The following is a 24,281-nucleotide window of genomic DNA, read 5'->3' as shown; positions in this document are numbered from 1 at the left end:
CACACACACACACACACACACACACACACACACACACACACACACACACACACACACACACATTCTTTCAGCGCTTTACACTTTACATTAGTTATAAACTTTAAAGGAGAAACACACTCCAGAGGGAGTGCTACTCACAGGCACAAAACACGAGGGCCAAGTTTGTACTTCAGCCAGACTGATTCCAGCATGTGTCTGATGAGCTCCAGCTAAACACACACACACAGAAACAAACATGAGTGCTTAGAGAAGGAGATGCTCGATTAGATTCAAATGCAACATCTTAATCTGAAAACAAGACATTTTTCTTCTATGACGATGTTTTCTTCGTGTCAGTGTACACATTATTAGTATCCTCGCTTCCCCTTTTTTTATTTCTCCTTCCTACTTCCCATTTTCATTTCCACTGAACATGAACAACACAGTGGATCAGGATGTATCCATATTTCTGTCAGCATATTTGATCATTTCAATCCACTTGACTCATCTGAAACATGCTGACTGCGTGCTAGAACACACCCATTAAACACTCCTTTCCACGAATGACCACTCTCTCATCTCCTGTTGAATAACAGGAAGACGATCTGCCACACTTGTATCCTGCACGCCAGACAGAAACTCTCCATAAGCCCCTCCAAACACTGCCGGCAACGTCCTCCAGTGACCTCGGACTGGGAATTTCAATTAGCTTCACTTATGTAATGGACTTTAAAAACATTTTTTTTTTAAATGTCAAAGACAAATGGAATAATAAGCTACTCTGACTTTTATTTAGATTTTACTTTGCTTTTTCAACATCCTTCATTAAGTTTATCACAATGGAAAAACCACAAAAAAGAACCATCTAACACATTTTCTATGCAAAAGTCTAATATTGTCTGTCCACCAGAGAGGGAATGGATTCCCAAAAATAATCAAGGAACACTGGTTAAATTAAGGAGTTGTTTTTGTCAATACAGATAAAGAAAGTAAAATACTCTGAAAGTAAAAAAAAAAAAAAACTGCTGTTAATTGGCAAACAATTCTTCCACTGGTACATGTTTAATGCATTATTCTCTGTCATCATATATTCATTGTTTGACAATAATGTGGCAACCTTTTAAGCAAAAATAAATTATTCCACTTTAATTTATTTCTTTTCCAACTACCATCTCTTGTGCTCCCTGCTGATGTAATTTCAGGCCCCTTAAGATCAACAAAAAGGATAAAAATATGTAGCCGAGGTGTTTCTGTGCTGAAAAAAGGTCAAATTAAAGTGATTTTAAGACACAGATTCATACACAGTATCCCCTGTGTGACTTTCTAAAATCAAGAATCAGCGATTTGTCTTCATGAGCCTTAGCCCGACAAAGAGACTTTACTTTTTACTCAGTGTGGCTCCCCTGCTGTGAAAAAAGTTGAATAACCTTGGGTATAGAATACATTTTCTGCATAATTAAAAAAGAATGCAGCTTATTTCAATTAATTCCGTAACATGTATCGGTGCTTTTAGTTATTCACATTAAGCTATTTGCGTTGTTCTTCGCTCTGACATTGGCTATGTCATACAAAGCTATGTATCTCAGTTGTGTGTAGCAACGGGGATAGAAAATACATAACTATGACAATAATGTGCAGTGGTACTGTAATTTATCATAGCAGAAGTTCCCTGGCTTTTAAAAGCTGTAATCTATTTCACCCCCATCTTCTCCCCTGTGTCAGCGCAGCCATTAGTCTCAATAAGCACTGACAAGAGTGGGAGATGTTCTTTATTTGTGGAGGGGAAGTCAGCCCTCTGTGAAACAGTACCTCCCTGAGTTTTTAAAGCATGAGTCAGCTTGATGTGTAAGCACATCACCTGGCTGTTGAGTTACTTGATTGTTCTTTAAGTAAAATGTCCCTGAAGGATGATTCTTATGTGTCCTTTCGTCCAGCTCCCAGGATGAGAAACTCTTTCTCAAATAATATCCTTGTTTGCCTGTTGCAGAGCGATGCCAAAGCGATTCCAGGCACACCCATTTCCAATAATTTCATTTGGAGTCTGACGGCGCAGGTTAAAACTCCTGAGCCTGTCGTACCGAGCTGAACCATCGACCAATCAGCACAGAGCAGGGAAGATTTCTTTGGTCTTTTTTTACTCTGTCATTTGAAATTCCATAAAGTCCCAAAACGGGGTGCGTACTGCTTTCTATTCAATTCCAGCCTTACCCTTGGCCTGATTTAATACTGTTGTGTTGATATATGCTGTATGTCTGCTTTCAGCAGCTCCTAGCTGTGAAGGGATTTACCTCCCAGGAATACTAAAGACTGACTTTACAGAACCAAGTACCTCTGTTGGGTACTGAGAATAAGAATGGTTTCGTCTTTCCACTTGGTTATGCAGATGTAGGTGTAGGGTTGGTTTCCGAAGTAAATGGAACACAATGAATGAATTAATGTGCATTTATTTACTTTTGACTTTTTATTTACATTTGACTCCTTCTGTACTGTTAAATGATACACTTTGTGTTCCCCCCCATTCTCATACAAAAGTCACGTCAACAAGAGAAGTGATGTTTGTTTTAGAGGACTGAAGCATCGACCGGATAGCTCGCAGCAGCCTCTCTTATCTAAAGAGAACACATCCATCTGTGAGCTCTGTCAAACCATTTAACTAAAGTGGAAAACTTGCTGCCTTTAGCACAGAGCGATTGCTCGCTGAGTGTCACTTAACCTTCCCGAAAAAGAATACAAGGGCAAACATTAAATAAACATAACTTGAAGACCAATGTACCTTGAAATAAAAATAAAAAAAAGAGATCACAGGAGTACACGCAGCAACTTCTTTTTTTTAAATCTCTGACCAAAACACACACAGAGACAGTGTACCAACCAGTTTGGCTACATAGTTGACAACCAGCGAGTCAATCTTCTTCTTCCCCAGTCGAGGCAGGTGTCTGTTGAGATGCTCTCGGAGTTTGTCAACCGTCTGTAATGCAAAAAAAAAAACACTGATTATTTTCTGTGTGTGTGGGTGTAGCTTGGAGTACAACCTTACTTTCTGTTTATGTGTTTTAAGAACACTTCGCTGTGTACTCAGCAGGGTCATATTAGGTTCAGCTAGACTTTTCCCTCGACTACAGTCCCAAAATTGATTTAACCATGGAGAGCAGAGGAAGGAGAGGGAGAGGAGAGGAGGTCTAAAAACAGTTGACAGCATTAACTGATATCCTTTCTGGAAGGATAAGGGAATGAGGAGAAGAAAGGAAAGAGGGAAGGAAGTGAGTGCAGAAAGAAGGAATGACAGAGAAGAAGAGGAAAGAGGTGAATAATGAAATAATTGATAGAGGGAATAAAGCAAGAAAGACAGGCGCACTGGGTCTTTCTAAGAATAGCTGAGAGAATGCTAGCATCTAGCCTGAACTCCATTAAAATGAAGCTATCTACTCTTTAAAAAAACTATGCTGAGCACAGGGAAAACTGGAGAATGTGAACGTGTCCATCAACCAGCATACAGTGAAAAAAAGTGCAGGACAAGGTCCTTAAGATACCCTTTTTTTTTTAAGTGTCGACTCATCTGAAGCGTTACAAGACTTTCACCTAAAAGATGACTATGGAGGGAAATGTTGGTCCGTCAGCATTTTACAATGGATCTTTAGTGTTCTATATATCAACCCATGCTATAGGAAGAATCTACCTCCGGGGGCTGTTAAACTGTTAAACATCAACAATCTAGGATGCTCAATGGATCTAAGGAGGGATTTTATAATGAAGTGCTTTTTAATGCACCCAGTTTTTACACTATTGACTCATCTACTACACTGAGTGACAGTGTCGAGGAAATACACACCAACCATTGTTTTCTATTCTGCTCCTGCTTTTTGATGTTGAGCATTACACCGCAAAGGACTTTCTGCTTTGAAAATATCTGCAGGTTTTGTCCTGACTGACTGAATGACTGGTCCTATAACTGAATGATTCATTTGGCTGACAGCCTTTCACAAGTTATGCTTTTCAAAAACAGGCAAGATAAAACCAAAATTCTTTCGAAATCTTCTGAGTCACTTTTTACTTTAAAGGGGTGGTTCAGAATTTTGGACATAAGACCTTATTTCCAAGTTAGTCATTGTGTTTTTTATCAGTGGAGACAGTTTTCAAAAAATTGTCATCCAGTCCTTCCAGTTGCAGAGTTTTCTGGTGCTAGGCTAGTGCAAGTCAACAGTATCTGCTAGCCTGCCAGTAAAAACAGTCTTACCCACTCCACATTACACCAAAGGCAAGTCAATTATAACACCAGACTATTAATTTAAATGTCTGTTGATAGAATAATGTTAAAAATGAAACTACCCTTCCATCTTATTCATCGCATTACATTTTGAGCGACTATTTTCTTAGCAGAGGCGGAATTTTACTTTGCTCTCGTCAAACAGAGAAGCACACTACAGTCAGGACACCTAGCTAGCAACTTTATTTATTCAGCACTTTAAAACAACCAATGTTGACCAAAGTGCTTTACAGAAAAATACAAAAAGAAACATAACATTATAACGAGTAAAAATAACAGCTAGTAGTAGCCTTGTACATTGATATTGAAGCATTGGATCAGAGAAAAGGGACTAGGAAACATAGCGATGCAGTGTGCATTTAGAAATTGTGAAAATAAACCAAACAGATGGGCACCACGAAGTTTCCACAAAGTTCCATTGCGAGATCCAGAAAGGAACCAACTATGGCTTCTTGCTGCTGGCTTGGACATAGAGACACTGGCGGGGACTATACTCAAGTTACGAATTAGTAGTGATCATTTTCCACCAGGTGACTTTGAAAAACCCTGCTATCTAAAGGAGCACAAGTTACCGACAAAGAATGCGGTTCCATCCGTGTTTCCAGATGCACCAATAGCTACTGATGAACAGGTAATAACCTTTGGTAGACTACTCTAACTAATAAAGCTAGCCCCTTTCCTAACGTTGGTCTAGCTGCTACTGATAGATTGAGACTGACAACGTTAGTGGAGATAACGTTACAGTTCAGTACATTGTGGAGAGTGACAATAGTGTAGCTAACAGTAAAGCTACACCCTTGGTATGTATAGTACTATATCTTGTAGACTTCTTTTTTCAATGTACTCTGCTTCTGTAGCAATGAGTGATAGCAGCAGGTACATAAACTTGATTGAGCGTGATTGACATGTGAACCGGCTTTCTCGGTTGCCTAGGTAATATCACACACGCTGCTGTAGCCTGTGCTACCAGCCACAGGGAACAAGGTATAACCATTGCAATGCGATGCAAGGGTAGTTTTATTTCCAACATTATTCTATCAACAGACATTTACATCAATGGTCTGGCGTTATAGTATATTTACCTTTTGGTGTACTTTGGAGTGGGTAAGACTGTTTTTAATGGCAGGCTAGCGGATACTGTTATACTATACCAAATGTCAATGCAGCAATAAAGATGTTGGATGGGGCTGAGGTTAGGGTTCTGAGCAGGCCAGTCAAGTTGTTCTTCTTATATTGAGCCCAAACGCAATATAAAGAAGTCAACGTCTTTATTGGCCTGACTTTAAGGTCACAATGACCATCATTATGATTTCCCTTTTTATAGAAACTAAACGTCTAGCCCAAAGCCATGAAAAAGCTACTGTGTGTGTGTGTGTGTGTGTGTGTGTGTGTGTGTGTGTGTGTGTGTGTGTGTGTGTGTGTGTGTGTGTGTGTGTGTGTGTGTGTGTGTGTGTGTGTGTGTGTGTGTGTGTGTGTGTGTGTGTGTGTGTGTGTGTGTGGACTGCTTTCAGCTTCTCTCTCTCTCTCTCTCTCACCAGGCCTATGAGCGCCCTCTGTTGATGGTCCTCCTCCTGGAAAAGTGGCACCAGCTTCTTATCTAGAAGAGACCAGGCAATAGTGAGCACTTGCAAATAAAAGAGACGTTTGAAGAAACATTTGATGCTACATCCATGTTAGACTGAACACTACAGGTAGCAGCAGGTGTGTCAGGACAGTAACATTATTAAACAGGCCATCAGTAGGAATGGAGAAACCCAAGAAACCCCAACTCTCACTTTTCTGGCTTTAATAAAAAAAGAGTAAAGAAGCTAAGACATTAATGGATTCTCTTGCAGTATGTTTTGGAGGTTACGGCTGCAATCCTGGTGTGTATGTGTGCGCACACGTGCACACACTCTTCAGGTGTTTTAAGTGGCCCACGCTGCAGCATGGTCACTTATTGATAAATTATTTTACATTTGCATACGCAATTGCACACATTATCATTTGATCACTTTCACACACATGCAAGAAGCTGGCCTTTTTAATGTTACTGTAATAACACTTTTGAGGCTACAGTGAGAGGCCACACTGTGACATCTGCTGTACGCCTGTTAGAAGTTCAAAGTTATCAACTGTTTTAACTTTGATTATTTTATTCAAGTAGCTGATGTTCTTATTCAGTGTTCAGTGTTTTTTGCGTCTCTGTCTTTGACACCAATGGACACACTGTCTCTTCACATTTATTGACTAAAATGTGGTCTCCTTAATCCAACGAAGCATTGTTGTATAATAAAGACTATTTGCTGGTTTTTGAGGAGTTTTTCTCTATTTATTTTAATTCTCTTTGATTTTGTAACTTGGTCATCTGACAATGTCACTTTAGGCTTTTGAGCATTGTGATGGCCATTAGCGGTGCTAGTGTCACGGCTCTAGAGATAGCTGTCATTCAGTCAGTCCACCACTTAGGTACTGCACTATCTCAACAACTATGGGATGGATTGCTATAACATTTGGAGCAGAAATCCATGGTGCTCTGGAGGTAAATCCTAATCACTTTTTGGATCCTCTGACTTTTCATAGAGTGCCACCAGGAGGTCAAGGTTTATACCAATCCAGTTAAATATCTCAGCAGAATGAGAAGATCAGAGTGATCAAAAAGTGCATGGATTTGAAACTGTTTGATTGATATACCATCGGAAATTATTGAGGCAGCTTCTTACATGAGTGCTATCATCTGTGTATACGTGATGCAGGAGAAGTGATCAACATGCAGAGTGTGGGTTTTACAAGTGAATCTACGGGAAGCTGTGTGTGTATGATCATGCATGTGAATTAACTGAGGAAATGAAATAGCCCGTGTTTTAGTTGACACAAAACATCTGCACTGGAATAATGAGAGAGAGACAGACACAAAGTGAATAGGGGTGAGAGGTGAAGGAAGTAAGAAAATATTAACTAGGTATCTTCAACGTTGTTCTTTTTAAATTCTCTTTCACTCTATGCTTCGTCCATTTCTTCCCCCCCCCCCCCCCCCCCCCATCATTTTACTTCTTAACCTCCTTCCAAGATAAATTAGTGTGGTGGTTGTGTTTAGCTGAATTCTCCAGTGGGCATGAAGAATGCAACCTCAGAGAACACACAAACACACAACCCCAAATACACTTACACATAGTTTAAGCCAAGGTCTTATTATTTATGGCATTGACACTCCCTGTATTCTGTCTGTCTGTCTGTCCGTCTGTTGTGTCTCTGGATTTATATTTGTGGCTGCATGTGTTTGTTCAGTGTGCATTTGCCGTCTTACCAAGACACCAGGTGTCCACCATTGATAGAACTCTACAAAATAAGAAGAAAAGCTTTGTCTCAAAACAATCCCTCAAGCTAGTACATAATAAGAGTCTTACTTTTTGCGCTGTAAGCCGAAGCAGTATAAGCTTTACTGCTGCAGTCCGCAGAAAAAATATATCAAAACTATAAAAGCTCAACGTTTGTAGGCAGGTGCTGGAGTTCAGCCTGGAGGAACAGAAGCTAATTATGAACCAACAGGCTTGTGGTTTGATCCCTAGTACAAGCAGCACAGTTATATTTAATTCAAGACAGGTATTACATCGTTGGTGCATACAAGCACATGCCCACATCATCAAGTCACTTAATCATAAACTGTTTGAGTTATAATCACATTTCTAAGATTTTAATTGAAAGGGGACATGTCATGGTCAAAGAGTAACCTGCTTAAAGGCTACAAAAAGGGTTCCCACAAGTCATTCATGTGCAAAATGAGAGTGAGCACTGGGTTTTGTGTAATTTTGAGGTTTTGGGAGTCTATGTAGCAAGTTAAAACCCCAAAAAGTGGTAGAAAGTCCACTTCAAAGAGAGCTCCAGTAAGTAAGATGTGACATTTACACGGTGAGCAGACAGAGGACTCTGTAGTCAATGTTTTCAGGAGGGCTTTACACTGACTTTGGTTATGGAAATTATCATCCACCATCCATTAATATTCATACTGCGAAGAGTGTGTAAAAACATCTATCAAGGCTGCCAACAGGGCATGAAAATTAGGAATTAATTTTATTTAGGTTCCAGATAGGACACATCAAATAATGTTATAGTATTTTAAGGGAAATCAGGGAGTTTTACCAATGTTTTTCAAGTGTAGGCCTAAAAGTACTTATACCTTATAACCTGCAACATCTTTGTTGTATTAAACTATGTTTTACACTTAATCTGATTGGTTATGCTTTAGAATCTATGTGAGATAAAAAACAATTTAATAATTTAAACAGATTTTTGGGTATGAGTGCAGTCCAGCAGAGTTTAAGGGCAAGGCTGTTGATTTTCTGTATTTTTGTTATTGAAAAGGAAAAATCCAATGAAAAGTCAAAAAATTATGAACTAATTCAACTAACATATTAACACGTATTCTCTGTAAGCTAGATAATTCCTCTGTGCCGTAGAACCTCCCTGTGGTCAAAAAACTATTAAAAACGCATCAGTGAGCTACAGCGTTGCACTGGGTCACACGTGCCTTCATTATGATGAACATGGTCACTGTAGTTAGTCCATCCCACAGACACTATTATCTGCTATAAATACTCTCTTCAGCACCAAATATATATTTATCCATAACTGGAAATAGTCCCAAAGAAAGTTCCTCCTGTATAAGTAAGATTCACTTAAACACTCCAGTGCCCAGATTGTTGAATTCATTTAGGCTTTAAAGAAATGAAATCCCTTTATAGAGATTTACATTTTTGGTAGGAACCAGTGGGCTGAGTGCAGCAGAGGCTGGGGAAGTCACAATGACTTGAGAAGCATTGTTGTTTTCATTCTTTTTATGCAGTCAACTGACAAGAAAAAACTTAGAATAACACAAGCAGCATAATTAAAGGATGGCTACTGCTCAATGTGTTGTTCACGTTCAGCTTTTGTCAGACAAAATCAATGTAACTTGCGAGGATAGCTGAATTTGTGTAGCAGTATTGCAGCTACTATTGGTTTAAAAGTGCACAAATTGAATACCTTTCCAAACCCAATTTTGAGAGAACAGTGTAGCAAAATGTAAGCACAGGGCAGTTGTGCATTTCTTCTCTCCAGTCTTAGAACTGTGTTTGTTAATGCACCTTTATTAACAAAGCTCCAGTCGGAGGCAGACCTACTTCTTTGTGTTCTCCTCTATGTGATTCATGTGGCTGGATTGTCTTCTCTCGGAACTCTGAAACAAGCAACAGCATCATGGGTGGGATGAAAATATACGCTCTCATTGTTTAACAAAGACCCTGACATGTAGAGAGAAAAATGCACACACAAACATTCTCAAAGCCTTCACAATAACTAATATGTTCAAAAAATTACTATCAATCACTTTAACTTCCTGTGTGGGAATTTTGACTTGTTAATTAGAGGTTTTTGTTGACGTACACACACACACACACACACACACACACACACACACACACACACACACACACACACACACACACACACACACCAGTTTATCCCAGTCGGCTTGTATGTGTGAGGTCCTGTATCTGGGGTTGGGAACAGCGTCCAGATATTTTGTCCTCTCTGTGTTCCACTGCAGCTCTGCCCAGAAACCCTGGAGACTTTTGGCCTGCACATGCACAAACAACATCACAGCGACACAGCAAGGACATTGCTGCAAAGCTATTGAGGATAATTGCGTCTGAATTGCACACCAGCAGACCCAGTTTATATAAAATCACACTGTTTTACATATACAATCTCTGAATGAAATGGGTTAGTCATTTCCTAACATTGCATCACACATGCAACTACAGTATGCATGTATGTTATGTAACAAACACACATTGTCTCCATTTAAACCCTAACCTAAAAGTAAGGCCAAGTTGTATTAACTGGTTCTCAAAATAGAGCAGGAAACAGAGTAGGAAGAAGACTCTTTACTATGATAACTGTCTCATACATATCGTTCAATAATAATTTAAAGCAGTTTTAAAGTGTTTAAAAATTCATGTTGTTACCTTGCCTGTGAACACAGGTTTAATATGCAGCTCAGTATTACACAACACACCCGGGACCTCCAACAGAAACGCTAGTATCTCCTAGAACACACAAAGATGGACTAAAATGTGTGTGTGTACTACTTAAGGTACAAAAAGATAAATAGAACTGCATCATTGTCCTTATTTTGAATTCATATCCACATATATGGTTGCCATTTTATTTTCTAAGCCTTTATGCATTCTGAATTTTGTGTGTGTGTGTGTGTGTGTGTGCGTGTGCGTGTGTGTGTTACCTTCTTGTCAAGTACAGAGGAGTAAGGCATGACTTTATCCAGGCTGAGAGACTTCTCATAGCTTATTCTGTACAAAGAGGCTGTTTGTGTGTGTGACAGAGAGAAAGAGTGTCAGACGTTTATTTGATATATATCACAGTTATGCAGAAATCTTATCTCAAAATAACTACAAGGCAAACGAGGCACTGGAACCAATGTCCAGCCCTTTAGTGGGTTTTATTGAGGCCCACTGCATGATATTAAATTAAAGATTTAACCATGCAGTGGGCTATGCATCTGCTGTTTTCAGGTACCTCTCTTTTCTGCTAGCATTGTGTACACTCCTTGATGGGACCCTTTTTTGTTTAAAAAAAAAAAAAAAAAGCTTAATTTTTGTAATTAATATAACATGACATAAGTGAGTAGTTTACATAAGTTGCAGAATACTGTATAATTGAGGTTTTGAATAATTGCCGGCAAAGTGTCTATTTTCAGGGATGGGGTGCTACAGTTCAGAGAATGTGTGTGTGTGTCTTTCCATTCATTATATGTCATTATCTTGGGAGTTATTTAAATAACTCAGATTGTGGCGGGCACTCTCCTTGGTACTGAAGTGATATGATGTTGTTGTTCTTTTGGCAGATGGTTTTGTTGTTTACAGCCTTGCATGGCTTGTTTCTCTGTGGTAAACAAGTAATAACGGCCATTAACACTGGGCTGGGTGTGCTGCAGCAGCCCATCTGACTGACGGCCAAATCCCTTCCTAGTTTTTAGGACATACTCTGGACAGGACGCACAGACTGACAGTCACTATCCTTAATATAATACTGATGTCATTTGAGAATAATATATAACTCACTGTTGAGTAGCTGAGTAGTTGATATATATAGTTTTTTAGGATTCAGTAAGCATACTTATGGCAATTTCTATATTGTGTTTGTCACAATATAACTATATTATTCAGTGACTGGAGAGGAGGGCCCCCAAACAAGGCTCTGTCCCCATTCCGTCGGTTGGCCTGTCCCTGGTCCCACCAAAATCAGTATGAAATATTAGTGAGCACAGGTTACTAACGTTTTATTTATTAGGTCAACATAATAGTCTTCATACTCTGCGCAGTAACATCTGTATTAATATGAACTGTGTATCTTAGAGAAAGTTAAAGCAGTTACAGCAATAATATGCAAATGTAGCGGCAAGGTGCTCCAACACCTATGTGATCATCTACCAGTCTGGGTGAGGACTGTTTCCATAAACAGCGAATTAATAACAAGCTCTGTTCTATTTTCCTTAAGACAGTGGGACATTCAAATGGGTTGCTGTGTGTCTACTAGGACTTAACCATATTTCAACAAACTATTATGTAAGAAGCAACAAGTCGCTAAGGTCTCTAATTCAGACTCCCCAGACCTGCGCTGGTTGCCTGGCTCAAGTCTGGAGAGAAAGGAGATTTCAGAGCCAATCAGAGTTAATAAAAGAATTCATTTGTGTGTAGACTAGATGTAAGCAGTCTAGTAACCATAAGCAGAAGAAGCAAAGGAAAGAGAACAGCTAGACTCTAAAGGAAGAAATGAAACTCAGGAGACTTGTGTAGTGTCCCCATGCTTCACTGACCTAGGATGAACTCCTGCATCTGATCAAAGGACTCAAAGGCATACACGTTGTCACAGAGCCATTCAATGATCTAGAGGCAAGATGGAAACACACAGGGGACAGGTGTCAATGTGGTGTGTACAATAGTCTTTCAATATCCTTAGTATATGCTCTATCCTTCGAAAGAATAGTTTGACATTTTGGGTGTCTGCCTCCCAAGTGTTGGACGAGAAGATACTACTCTCATGTCTGTGTGTTTTTTTTTCTCCAAATTTCCCCGCTTGGGATCAATAACGGTGTATCTTATCTTATAAAGCTACAGCCAGCAGCCAATTAGCTTAGCTTAGCACAAAGACTGGTAGTGGGTGCAAACATCGAGTCTGACTGTCCAAAGAAGGTTAAGAAGTTCCAACTCTCAGCAATTCTAAAGCTGAGTCATTGAAACATTCTATTTGTTGTTTGTTTAACCATTACAGGGATTGAACTTTAAAAACAACAAGTTGCAATATTACAAAGGATTATGTACTTATTTATTTCTTAACCAAGCACAGTGACTTCCTGAAGTCTCTGCCGGTTGACCGGCAACCTCATGGTAAGAGAACTGTATGGGTTAAACAAACGAACTTGGTAGTTAAAAAGCTATTAAAGTGCTAGTAACGTTAGCTGAATTTAGTTACCTATGGACAGAGTCATGCTAGCTGCTTCCAGGCTTTCAAACTGAGCTAAAATCTCCTAGCTGTAGCTTCATAATAAGCACACAAACAAGAGAGCAGTATTGTTAATTTCCATCCAAATCTTGGCAAGAAAGTTAACAAGTAGTAGTATGTGGAAATAGGGCTTTAATAACCCTGCTTTGTTTTATTTGAGCTATACTAGCTAACGTGGCTTTAGGAATGGCAAAGTTGGTCGGTTGGTCCACTGCTTTAGTAACGTCACAGAGTAGAATAACTACAATATCTCAAAAATAACTCTCTCTAATATTAGATGGATTATTGGATGACATTTGGTACTATGCCCTTGGAGATTCCCTGACTTTTCATCTAGTGCCAACAGCGGGGCAATGCTAGCAAGCTACTGCAACACATAAACTAATATGGTGAATATGTTAAAAAGAATGGCTGCCTTTTAGTTTTGTCATTGAGAGAATGCTGATATTAACCGCTGTTCAAACAGTGGGTATCTTGTTTGGTTATAAAACAGTTTAATTACTGATTTGTGGGATGATGGGTATAGTGATGTTTACATTACAGAAACATGAAAAATAAATGATGTCCTCAAAGATATCTCCTGTGAATCTCCCAGCCATAGTGCAGAGTGAAAACTCATTTTCTGTTGCCATCTCCCTGCTGTTTGAACAAACATCTCTTTACCAAAGACAGTATGAGTCCAAAATGAAATACTATATAACAATTGTGTGAAGACAAAGAAAAAAAAAGAAACAAACATAGGAGGAGAAGAACTCAATTTGTACAGCATTCTTTTAAAGTTACAAATAAAAAAAAAATTGAACAAGCAATCACCTTTATTAAAGCTACTACTTTTTGTGCTGCTGGGCAGCATTATTAATGTCTACCAAGAATACAAAAGTTATGTGTGGTGTCAAATTTCTCAGTGGTAGCTGCACTAATGAAGCTAAAGACTCTTCTAACCTCTAAAGAAAGAATTTATAACAATCTATCAGTGCTGCAACATCTTAACATAGGTGTACTACTTTTAGAGTCTGAGTCATTGTCAGCACTATGCTTATACAAAATATCTGCCCCTTTCTTTCCATCTTTGTTTGACTATGTTTGATCTCTGTCAAGTTTTACTTGTCCTCTCATGTTTTATTACAACATACAGTCATCGCTTTCTTTCTCTGTCTTCTTTCCTCCATCTGCTCACCTCCTACTCAAGGTTGACACCTACCAAATTTACACAGAAGTGCAGAAAAGCAGCCATCTCTACCTTTATCTATTTTTAATTAGCTGTTCTTTATCATTGAGGCAAATCGCCTTTCAGTGGTATTAGCATGTACATTTGAACTCTCTCTCTCTCTCTCCTCATTCTCTCCTTGACTAGTTGCTGGACTAGTGACTCGTTGATCCCTGGTAATAACTAAAATTTTTAAGGATTTTATGTTCTACAAAATAAATAATGACATTGTGTTAAAATGCAATCCTTGATTAAAGTGTACATTATACATCTTTGTATTATAACATTTATTTTGGAAAAAAAGGACATGTAAACTTCCTAGATTTTCCTTAAATGTCAATACTTTTGTCTTTTTCTTCCTTTTTTTGTACCTTCAGCTCCAGATTTGGGTCGTTTCCCATGTAAACCAGGAGCCAGTGAAGGGCAGCCAGGCGCTGAGGGTCAGCCTTACTGCTGGGACATCTTGGGCGGAGGTGACATACAGCAAATTTACTTTTATACAACATAAGCATATTCAAACACAAGAGACACAAAAAGGCCGAAGCACAGGCAGACAGCCAACAGTCAGTGACCGGACTAAATTATTGTCCAACAACTAAATTGAGCAAGTGGCCAGTGATGCATCTTTATCTAGCTGGATGGTAAATCCAATCTGCTATGCACGAATTAAGCTAAAGCTTTTTTAACATCCATTCCCAAAACGACTCTGCTGATGTATCAGCACAAAATAACTATCCACCTGTCTGCATACTGCCTGCTTATACTCTCATCTGCTCTCAAGTGCTTCCTCTTTGTGTAGAAAATAATTACCCCAATATACATAAATCTTTCATTTCCACAAAAGGTTCTGAGTCATGCTCACCTAGGAGTGTCTGATCGCAGTAACTGCAGCAGGAAGGCAGGGTTAATCTCAGCCGTGTGGATCCTCCCGCTGGCCAGGTCCAACAGACTAAGACTGGACTCTTCCTCTGCATGCAGCACTGTGATGTTAGCTGACTGACACTGCAGGCCCAAATCCACGTCAACACCTTCAAGTGGTTGAGACATACAGACAGAGAATAAGACTCTTTATACAACAAGATTAGATTTTATTTTTTAAACCCATCAGGAAAAACATATGACCATGTACTGTAGCTGAGAACTTATGTAAACAAACTGCTCCACAGCCATCACTCACTTTAGACATGGTTTTTACAAAAGCCTCATCTTACCTGAGAGAAAGAGGGAGTGACAGAGCATCTCCTGCTGTCTGGTGTTGATACAATGGAGGAAATAGTCCTGAAGATACACCAGGATATGGTAACCTACATATACAAAAATAAGACAACATCCCAACTATGTTATATTTGTATTCTGTATGCGCACCAGGCATTTATCAGGCTGCATGAGGATACATGTATTCATTTGTGTGTCAGTGTTGCTGCTTTGAATGCACAAGTAAGAAATGCATGTTTGGCAATCAACCTCACAAAGTCACACACAGTTGAATTGATAAGGATTCTAAAGTGTGACTGTTTTACATTCCTGTGTGCAATGACCTATAGGAATGAAGAGCGGATGGAGGGATGCGGCTTTCTGTGGCGACTGGTGACTGCCGAGAGATACTCTGAACGTCTTTCTGCAGTCTACAGGAGGTGAGAAAATTTAAATTAGTCACCATATGCTCAAGATAAAAACAGTAACATAGGAAAAAAAAAGACTGACAAAAGAACTTAGATATTATTCGTTCTTTGAATTAGACAGCAAACTCACCTTTATGGACTAAAACCACAGTGTAGATCAGCTCCTGTTTATCTTCAAGAGGTTGGCTGTAGCACACACACATGCTTCCTAAAAACAATCCAGGTCAATTCACATATTAATACCCAGTATTAACACATTTTAAAAGGTGTAATAATCATTAATCAATAAAAGGGGTAAATTATGTAGATTTTGTTTTTGGTTGAGAAATCAAAGATTATTAATATCAATCAACAATTTCATGAATGAAACAAAATATTACAAATTTCTCATTACTTGTCAGAGGTTTGAGTTCTAATCTGATAACATAATCATGCAATAATTTGACCAATTTTAATTTTTAAAACTCTAATTTCAATGCAAACTACATTAGCGGACAACAAATTAAGCTTACATTCATTGATTAACACCTCATTTCCAAATGAGACTCTTCAAACAATCTTTTGATCATCGTAGTGTTTCATCATTGAGATTGTGAAATATGTGCTGCAGATTATAACCTTGCTTTAGGAGTTGTAACAGCGACTTACTTTCTTGTTTTCACAAAGAAAAATGCAAAACACACACAAGTATATAGAATTAGTCATGTTCTGTAACTGTAATGTCAGTTTTTTTGCATATGTTGAGAGAATATGTACACAGAATATGTGTGAAAGCATTGCATTATTCATGCAACAATGTATGTGTGTGTGTGAATGTGTTACCTATTTTGTCTGTGAACACTTCAAACCTAACAAGCTCCTGCTCTGGTCTCACCATGTGATAATGGTCAAAACCCAGATTTACGAATCTGTTGGACACAGAGACATACACAAAGTGAAATACAATCAGAATATTTTGGGATCTAGAAAGGTGTACAGAAAACTAGTAACTTGCAACAGGACGTTAACAGGAATTAATTGGGGTGTGTTTGATTGCAGGTACATTGTGGGCGGTGGTGTGACAGTCAATATGACCCATGCCTTTGGTGTGGGAGACTTGGGTTTGAATACCACTGCGTTATATCAACCAATGTGTCCCTGTGCATACATAGTAATTGTAAGTCTTTGTCTAAGGCTTCGGATAAAAGCGTCAGCTAAATAACATGGAATGTAATGTGAAGGTAGATGTTCAGTACCACGTTATCATGGAACCCACGCAACCTCCCGCAACAACCCCGCCCTTCAATAGCATTCAGACATTACTACGCAAGGTGACATAACCTGATTTGTTCATGTCCTTTCCCCTGACCAATCAGCTATCCTAACCTTAACCACTCAAGGTCAATGCCTAACTCCAACCAATCAAGCTGCTTGGTAAGGCGGGACTTGCCTAGAAGTTATGTGTGATCCATAATGACGCGTCAGTTACATTCAAACAATGCAGAATATATAATTAAGATTCTGCTGAGAAAAAACATTTATTTATACTGTATTCATAGTTTTTGCCTTACTTGACTGTGTGGAAAAGATTAGCAGGCAACTCTAATGGGAGTTCCAACTGTGGGACAGTAATATAAAGCAAGACAACGATATGTTATTATCAAGTCAAAGCAGAAATAACAATATATGGTTAAAACATGTGCAAAAGACTGGACATTTATTGAATAGTAAGACACAGAGATGACCTACCACAGTTTCGCAGTTATGGTTGGGGTAAAACTGAACACATCGCATCAGGAACTTGTCCTGTGAAAGCAAGTAACGCAAATTTTCTCTTATTTGGTGTACCTAGTCTAAAGAAAAATAGTTTTGTGCTTTTTATAGATGAATTCAATGCAATGTCCTCACAAGTACAGTTGTACATGCCTGTGTGTGCGTCACGTTATGAGTGAGATAGTAGACTCTTTGTGTGTGTCCATCCCACTGGACCCAGCAGAAGTCCTCCACTATTCTCTCCACTGTTTTGGACAAACGTTCAGGATTCGCCATCACCTGGTTCACACAAACACTTTACTATTCAGCTTTGTAGATAAACTGAATTCTTAATGCAAAGCTCCCTAGGAGGGAACGATACACCATACAGTTTATGGTTTGAGATTGAATAAGGTTAAACCATATATTCTTTGCACTGGGTTATGCAATTACTTCCCCATCTTTTTGCTTATTAAATACTAGATATGTGCAGAATTTTTACCCTTTAAAAAACAGCCCAGAACCCTTCAGCCAGAAACTTCCTCCATTCAATTTATTGTTAAGCTAAGGTCACTGTCCACTTCCTTCAAAAAGAAAAAGAGCTGGCTAAAGGGAGCAATGTGGTGAATGTAGAGTCTAACTCACCACTCGATAACCCTCGTGCCTTGTAAGCAGAACATGGTAGAGATCCGCATCTGAAACGCACAGACGGATATGCATAAATATAACTATATCCGGAAAGTGTGGATCCGGAGAATGCTGTTTTTACCTCTCCAAATGTAGAAAGACAGATTATGCCTCTCTGAATTTGATGATCTGTTTTGTCACAGATTAAAGAAATATAGCCCATATAGACAGATGAGCGTAAGGGCACACAGACTTACATCCGTCCTCAGTCAGCAGCAGCAGGTGGCTCTCCAGCACTGATCTCCTGTCAGTTTCTGAATGGAGGAACTAGAGACAGTCACAGAACGCATGAGTCAGTATCTTATGGTTCACAGCACTTACCAGATGGAGGAATGTATTTGCTGAGTTTCATATGTGAATGCACGCCTTAAACATTCTTGGCATATATTTAAATATATGGTTTGGCAATATGACAAGCATCCAACTGTAAGGTCTACAAGGGTTAAAGCCACAGTGGCTTAATAACATGCAGGTAATATTCCTTTGTTAATAAAAAATAATAATAACTTAACTTAGAAAGGGAGAAAGACCAAATATGATAAAGGGAACAAGAAAGAGAATGGAAACTACAGGCCAGAGCACTTTTCAGCAAATTTCAAGCAATAAAAAAGTAAATGGCACTCTGTGGCATCTTCGGCACACTGTGTGCAAAGATGCACCCTAACTGCAACATCAGCTTGTGTCAGCAGTAAATCCTGCAAGAAATTGGGGGCCAAAACAACACACACAAACAGGTACACACACACACACACACACACACACACACACACACACACACACACACAACCACACAACCACAAACCCTACCTGCACTTTGACCCTGCAGTCCACTGCCTTGAGGACTTTAGTGTTGTTGATTGGATGGATCTCAATCAGGAGAGTTAGACACTTGGATACTACAGAGACAAGGCAGAGTTAGAAGAAATAAATTGAAAAATGCAAATAGAAAGATTAAAAAATGCAATGGTTGATGACATGGTCTGTAAATGAAATCTTGGATGTTACTTGGTTTGAGGTGCTCATTTCCTTTGGTGTTTTGGGCCAAGCTGACAGCTGAAAAAGAAAAGGTACAGCCACAGGTTTGACTTAATTTAGAAATATTTTCCACAGAGACTACACCAAATCAGTGTTTCTTTAAGTATGATTTGGCGCCATTACTGCCTGCCTGTATTTCCACTTTTCTTTTTGTGTGTGGGACTTTCAGGGCATCATCAAAGAGCCTTTGGACCCCACGTGAGTATGTTTACCCCAGCCAATACAGTATGTGTTTGACCAAGACACACACACACACATGCAGCAACAGGATGAACTCTGCATTTACCCAAATCTTGAGGTGTGGGTGCGTTTATTTGTGCTTTAGAACGTATCTGCCATGAAACAATCAGAAAATAACTTTGTTTCTTCCTCTCTTCATTCACTGCCTAGCTTGCTAGACCACCACTGTTCTCTCTCTCTCTCTCTCTCTCTCTCTCTCTCTCTCTCTCTCACTCTTTCACTCTCTCTCACTCTCTCTCTCTCTCTCTTTCTCTCTCTCTCTCTCACTCGCATATTGAGCTGGAGAGGAATGGCCAACTTTGAACACTGTGTTTACAAACACCAACTGACAAATCCTTCCAAGTCTACTGTACCTTTAACAATGGCTGTTGCTGGCAATTCGTTATCTGTACATTACAGAGGCTTACCTAACAGCGTCTCTTCCTTGTTCAAGGAACAGCTGCTGACACACACCTGCTTGTCGAATGTGTACAGGAGCTATTGGAGAGAATATACAGACACATGGGAATGGGTCGTGCAGGAGAACAGGTGCACAAAAGCAAAATCTGCTGCACCTGAGGGAAAAAGACATGGGACTGACACACGGTACCTTGTTCTGTTTGGTGTTGGAGTCATATTTCCCAATTCTGGTGGTCCCTGTTGCCCCCTATCAAAATAACATAGAATCCTCTAGTTAGGTCGTTAAATTATTCAAACTACAGAATCCGTCCTGACCAAGTAAACCTTTTTTCCCACTGGTGTCTTCCACCACATTGGTATGCGTGGAACTTCATACTTGACCTCTTCATTAACCTTGGCTGACCTTGCTCATTATCCTGACTTGACATGCTTTACTTCTGACCAGCGAATCACCACTTTTTCAGGTTCAGAAGATTTAAAATAAAAGGAAGAGGTTTCTCTGGCACAAAAATCCAAGGCACTGCGAGGAATGCATAAAGCTGTGAACCATGCACAAAAACAGAGATTATTTCCTCCATGCAGGCTGCACACTGTCTTTAACCTACTAAACCCAAAGACTCTTTGGCAGGTCTTTCATTAAAAATGTATGTTGTGCAGAGAAGCATGGATCAGCACACAGAACTTTATTTTAAATTCTAACAAGGGTAACAAGCTTTCTTAAAATATGTTAAGCAGATGTATGGTGAAATCTGTGTAAAAGAATATTGTTTTTTGCTTTTCTTTTGGTGGTGTACAATTGATTTTCAATGTTGGAGAAAATGGCATCTGGGATTTGAATATTTCATAACCCCTAGTATCTTCAGTGGACTGGGACAAGCTGATACAGAATAGTTGGCAAACAGTATGCATACTGTATATTATTATACTGTATAATAACATACATTAAGCTATTTAAACCCCTACCTTAAGATAAACAAATATAAAGTGAACTTGTATAAAAAGTATAAAAATACATGGCTTAAGTGCAACAAAAAAAGACAATTCACACAACATGGAAATAACGTTAAAAAGAAGTAAGACCAATGCAGGTTGTACCATAACTAAACAGTAAAGATTACTTGATTAATAAGGATTGGAATAATAACACTCATTTAATGAGTACATTTATTAGGAGGAAATGCTTAATAGGCAATGACGTCATTATGGAGTTATAGTACCTTCCAGGAGTAAAGGATGCCCCCATCTCTTTCAATGTTGAGGATACAAGTGTCCACTGCTTCAGAGTATTCTGCAGACACAGCATCGTTATTTTTAACTATACATCTAATTATGTTCGGAGTACAGTGTGTACTGTCAAACACGTTTTAGTATCCCCGCCACTGCTCATGCCGAACACATTCCATGGTATGCTAAATGAGAATATAGCGTGTTTCCACTGTATAATAACCTATCATTACACACTTAAAGTGCCCAAATGTGTAGGTGAAATATTTGCCCAGAATCTGTAAATGTGCTGCTTAATAAGACATAATGAGATGCACCTTCATAACCATGTACTATCAACCATTATTTCTTATGTTACAGTAAACTTTTGATTGCTTAGTAACAGCATGCGGTTTGAAAATATTGCTGTAATATTTGGATCCTGCAAAGATATTTAAACCAAATACATGTACTAAGATTGTATATAGATTGTATATACTGTAAATAATATAATCTGCGCTCCATTTTATCCAATTTAATATAGGATGTTAGGTGCTGGAATCATGCAAATCCAGATATTTGAGGATATCCATTAAATAAATTGTATTTTCTATAGCTATACTGCATTTAGTCTTTTATTTTGAAAATGGGACGTTTGGTTTTAAGGCATCCCGACCTAGTTTTTGGTTTTTATGATGCTATGATGCCGACCAAATGTATTTTTAGAGAGGAAATATGACGAGTAAATAGCCCCATCTACTGGTATATACCATAAACTGTATCTAAAGAGCTATTGACTTTAAACGTCGTAACAATCCAGATGTTTCAATTTTTGAAGCTAAAGTTATCTAGGACAGTCATTTGTCTTTTTTTTTTACTTTGTGTGAGATACCATGCAATTTCATCATACTATTACAAAAACGTATAATACAGTTACATTCCCTTTAGACTGTATAACAATGACAGGTTGAACTTAAAATTTGACACTTTTAGCTAGCACTGTTGATCAAAGCATTTGAATGCTGTACGTTGTCAATAGTTCGACACTAAAAAAAAGCAGAGCTCTGCCCGTAGACACCTGAACGCCTCACCTTTCACCCTGCAGACCGACGCCTCCTTCCTGAGGATGTCACACACCACATCTCCGTGCAGGTCAAATTTTGGTTTTAATTTCAGCATGTTTAGACTTTTGTCTGCTCCACGGCTTTCAGTTCTAAATTCCGCCTTCTAAAATACTCCGGAGTGAGTTTGTTTTCTTGAGAAGAAGAAGAAGAGGCGGCGGACGACACCTGCCGTCTGTTTCTTCAGGACAGGCATGTGACCGAAACTACAAGCTAACTTTGGACACTAGTAAAACTGAAAGCAGTTGAGCATACACGCACATATTCACATGAACTATCTACTTCTTCCTCTGCCTATTGTTTTCAGAAACGTATTTTTATTGGCATGCGGAAATGTTACGTTGTCCCCTAGATAGCTCCTCCCTTCTCAGGGAGCAGCCAGCCGGGAGATAGGCTGCCATAGGCCGAGGAAAGCATCGGTCCAGCGGGTTGGAATTTCTCACCGTCCCGCTGAATGAGTGCGCCATCCAGGCTCAGCCAGGCACTTAATTCACATTGGTGTGTCACAAATGGTTCCTATATCAGGCGGGTGACTGCCAACTTGCTAAATGTATTTAACTGGAAGCTTGACATAATAGTATGATCATTACAATAATGGTGAGTTATTGGTTTAAGGTTAAAAGCTTTAAGTGCATTAATTTGTCGACACAATATTGCCTATTCGTAAAGCCAGTCAGTGTTCACCCCGATTTAATGTATCATTGTAAATTGAAGGGCTGTTGATCAAAGAAAATGCATTTAAAGTTGTCACATTGGACTAGATAATTTATATTTTTCTCACTTAAAAACAAAATATGTCTACTTTCCATACATAGACCAACATGATATGTCAAGAAAATAAAGTGTGTTAATCAATAATGAATAATTTAGTAATTACTACCCTATATGTAACCAGGCCCAATAGAGGGCTTAGCCAAACTTTAGCAATTTGAATGTTGACAACGCCACGTTGGGACTTTCACCCAAAGAGTTTAAAGTATGATTTCAGTTGGTACCAAACCCGGGGACTCCCACTACACAAGCAAGCCCACATAAAAGATCAGAGACGAGGTTGGTTTGAGCTATTAAAAATAATTTATTACAAACCCCAAAAAACAATATTCACCTAAACATAACTGTAAAAGAACAATAAGTTGGAAACAGAACTAATGCAATAAAGAAAACAAAACAACCAAATATCCAAAACACAGTAGGAGTGACGTTCGTTATAGTGAAAACTGTTTAAGAAGAAATTGGAAGAAACTATTTAAAATGGTTGCAGTGGTCCTCATAGGTGGATCATAAGAAGCTAGGGACTGCAAATAAACACCACATGCAAATATCAAAATACACACTAAAACCATGCAATATAATAAAATGAACTAGTCATATGTCACCACCTCTAAGTCAATAAATTAATCAACACTCTTTTTTTCAAAAACACTTGGGCCTGATTAAGAGTCACTAAACAAATACAAACCATTACCAGGACACACTTTCCTCCATACAAACATAGGCCTACAACACAATCATTAAAACAGACAGATTTATGAAAAAATAATTAAGTAATTATAATTAAGTCTAGTAAAGTAATTATAAAAGTCTAGACTCGGCAAAACAGCAGCAGCTTTGTGGAAAAAATTATTGCAGAAGAAACTTCAAAAGGCAAAGTCACAAATGCAGCAACATGTTTAACAGAAGTTCGGGGACGGCACCAGGCGGGACGGCATGACATGGGACGCTCCGGACTGCAGCCATAAATTCTTGGCGAAGTCGGCGCTGACAGGCCAAGCATTCATTTCCGTGTGCCTCACGTGACTATATTTAACCCACTGGTTACATTCAGTACATTTAGAGAATAAAGTTTAGTCGCAGCATTATATAGATTTTGGATTTCACAGCAATGTGGTCAATTGCAGGAGATGCCAACATTTTGAGCTTGATTCCTTGGTACCAGACTATTCTTGAGAAGATGGTCAATGTCTTTCTTTGAGTTACTTCTCAGAGACATGATCAAGACATTGACTATTTTCTCAAAAATAGTACAAAATAATAAATTAAGTTAAAAAAAAAGAACAATGGAGGAATAACACTCCAGTACCTGTAGCAATACAGATATAAAAAACAAAACAAAAAAAACTGCTAGACTATTTGTTGTCAAGTTTTCTCTACTGTTTACCTGTTCACTGGTTGGGTTGATGGCGAGACATCTCCTTCACATTAACGTTCGCCATTCGTATTGGTTAATGAAGTTGTGCAGGGCATGTGACTAGGTA

At 38.8% G+C, this 24,281-nt stretch overlaps 1 protein-coding gene across 1 annotated transcript in view; it reads right to left on the bottom strand.

Moving 5' to 3' along the window:
* Window positions 1-22,438, bottom strand: part of gsap (gamma-secretase activating protein) — a 29,077-nt gene extending 6,639 nt beyond the window's left edge. The window contains exons 1-26 of the mRNA XM_034862976.1: window positions 21,997-22,438; window positions 20,920-20,990; window positions 19,893-19,949; window positions 19,711-19,780; window positions 19,034-19,081; window positions 18,836-18,924; window positions 18,226-18,295; window positions 17,987-18,036; window positions 17,516-17,641; window positions 17,339-17,395; window positions 17,161-17,207; window positions 16,433-16,518; window positions 15,741-15,818; window positions 15,527-15,613; window positions 15,200-15,292; window positions 14,851-15,016; window positions 14,360-14,450; window positions 12,096-12,165; window positions 10,503-10,582; window positions 10,228-10,308; window positions 9,714-9,836; window positions 9,382-9,437; window positions 7,530-7,561; window positions 5,779-5,840; window positions 2,852-2,947; window positions 139-209 (exon numbers count right to left, since the gene is read on the bottom strand). Of these exons, the coding sequence (XP_034718867.1) occupies window positions 139-209; window positions 2,852-2,947; window positions 5,779-5,840; window positions 7,530-7,561; window positions 9,382-9,437; window positions 9,714-9,836; window positions 10,228-10,308; window positions 10,503-10,582; window positions 12,096-12,165; window positions 14,360-14,450; window positions 14,851-15,016; window positions 15,200-15,292; window positions 15,527-15,613; window positions 15,741-15,818; window positions 16,433-16,518; window positions 17,161-17,207; window positions 17,339-17,395; window positions 17,516-17,641; window positions 17,987-18,036; window positions 18,226-18,295; window positions 18,836-18,924; window positions 19,034-19,081; window positions 19,711-19,780; window positions 19,893-19,949; window positions 20,920-20,990; window positions 21,997-22,084 (2,045 nt within the window). The 5' untranslated portion in view covers window positions 22,085-22,438. The remainder of the gene's footprint in view (window positions 1-138; window positions 210-2,851; window positions 2,948-5,778; window positions 5,841-7,529; window positions 7,562-9,381; window positions 9,438-9,713; window positions 9,837-10,227; window positions 10,309-10,502; window positions 10,583-12,095; window positions 12,166-14,359; window positions 14,451-14,850; window positions 15,017-15,199; window positions 15,293-15,526; window positions 15,614-15,740; window positions 15,819-16,432; window positions 16,519-17,160; window positions 17,208-17,338; window positions 17,396-17,515; window positions 17,642-17,986; window positions 18,037-18,225; window positions 18,296-18,835; window positions 18,925-19,033; window positions 19,082-19,710; window positions 19,781-19,892; window positions 19,950-20,919; window positions 20,991-21,996) is intronic.
* Window positions 22,439-24,281: the final 1,843 nt, after the last annotated feature.

Source organism: Etheostoma cragini, chromosome 23 (assembly GCF_013103735.1).
Source record: "Etheostoma cragini isolate CJK2018 chromosome 23, CSU_Ecrag_1.0, whole genome shotgun sequence".
In the NCBI taxonomy this organism is placed as follows: Eukaryota; Metazoa; Chordata; class Actinopteri; order Perciformes; family Percidae; genus Etheostoma; species Etheostoma cragini.
The sequence above is the reverse complement of the archived record's forward strand: the minus strand, read 5'-3'. Positions and strand labels throughout refer to the sequence as shown.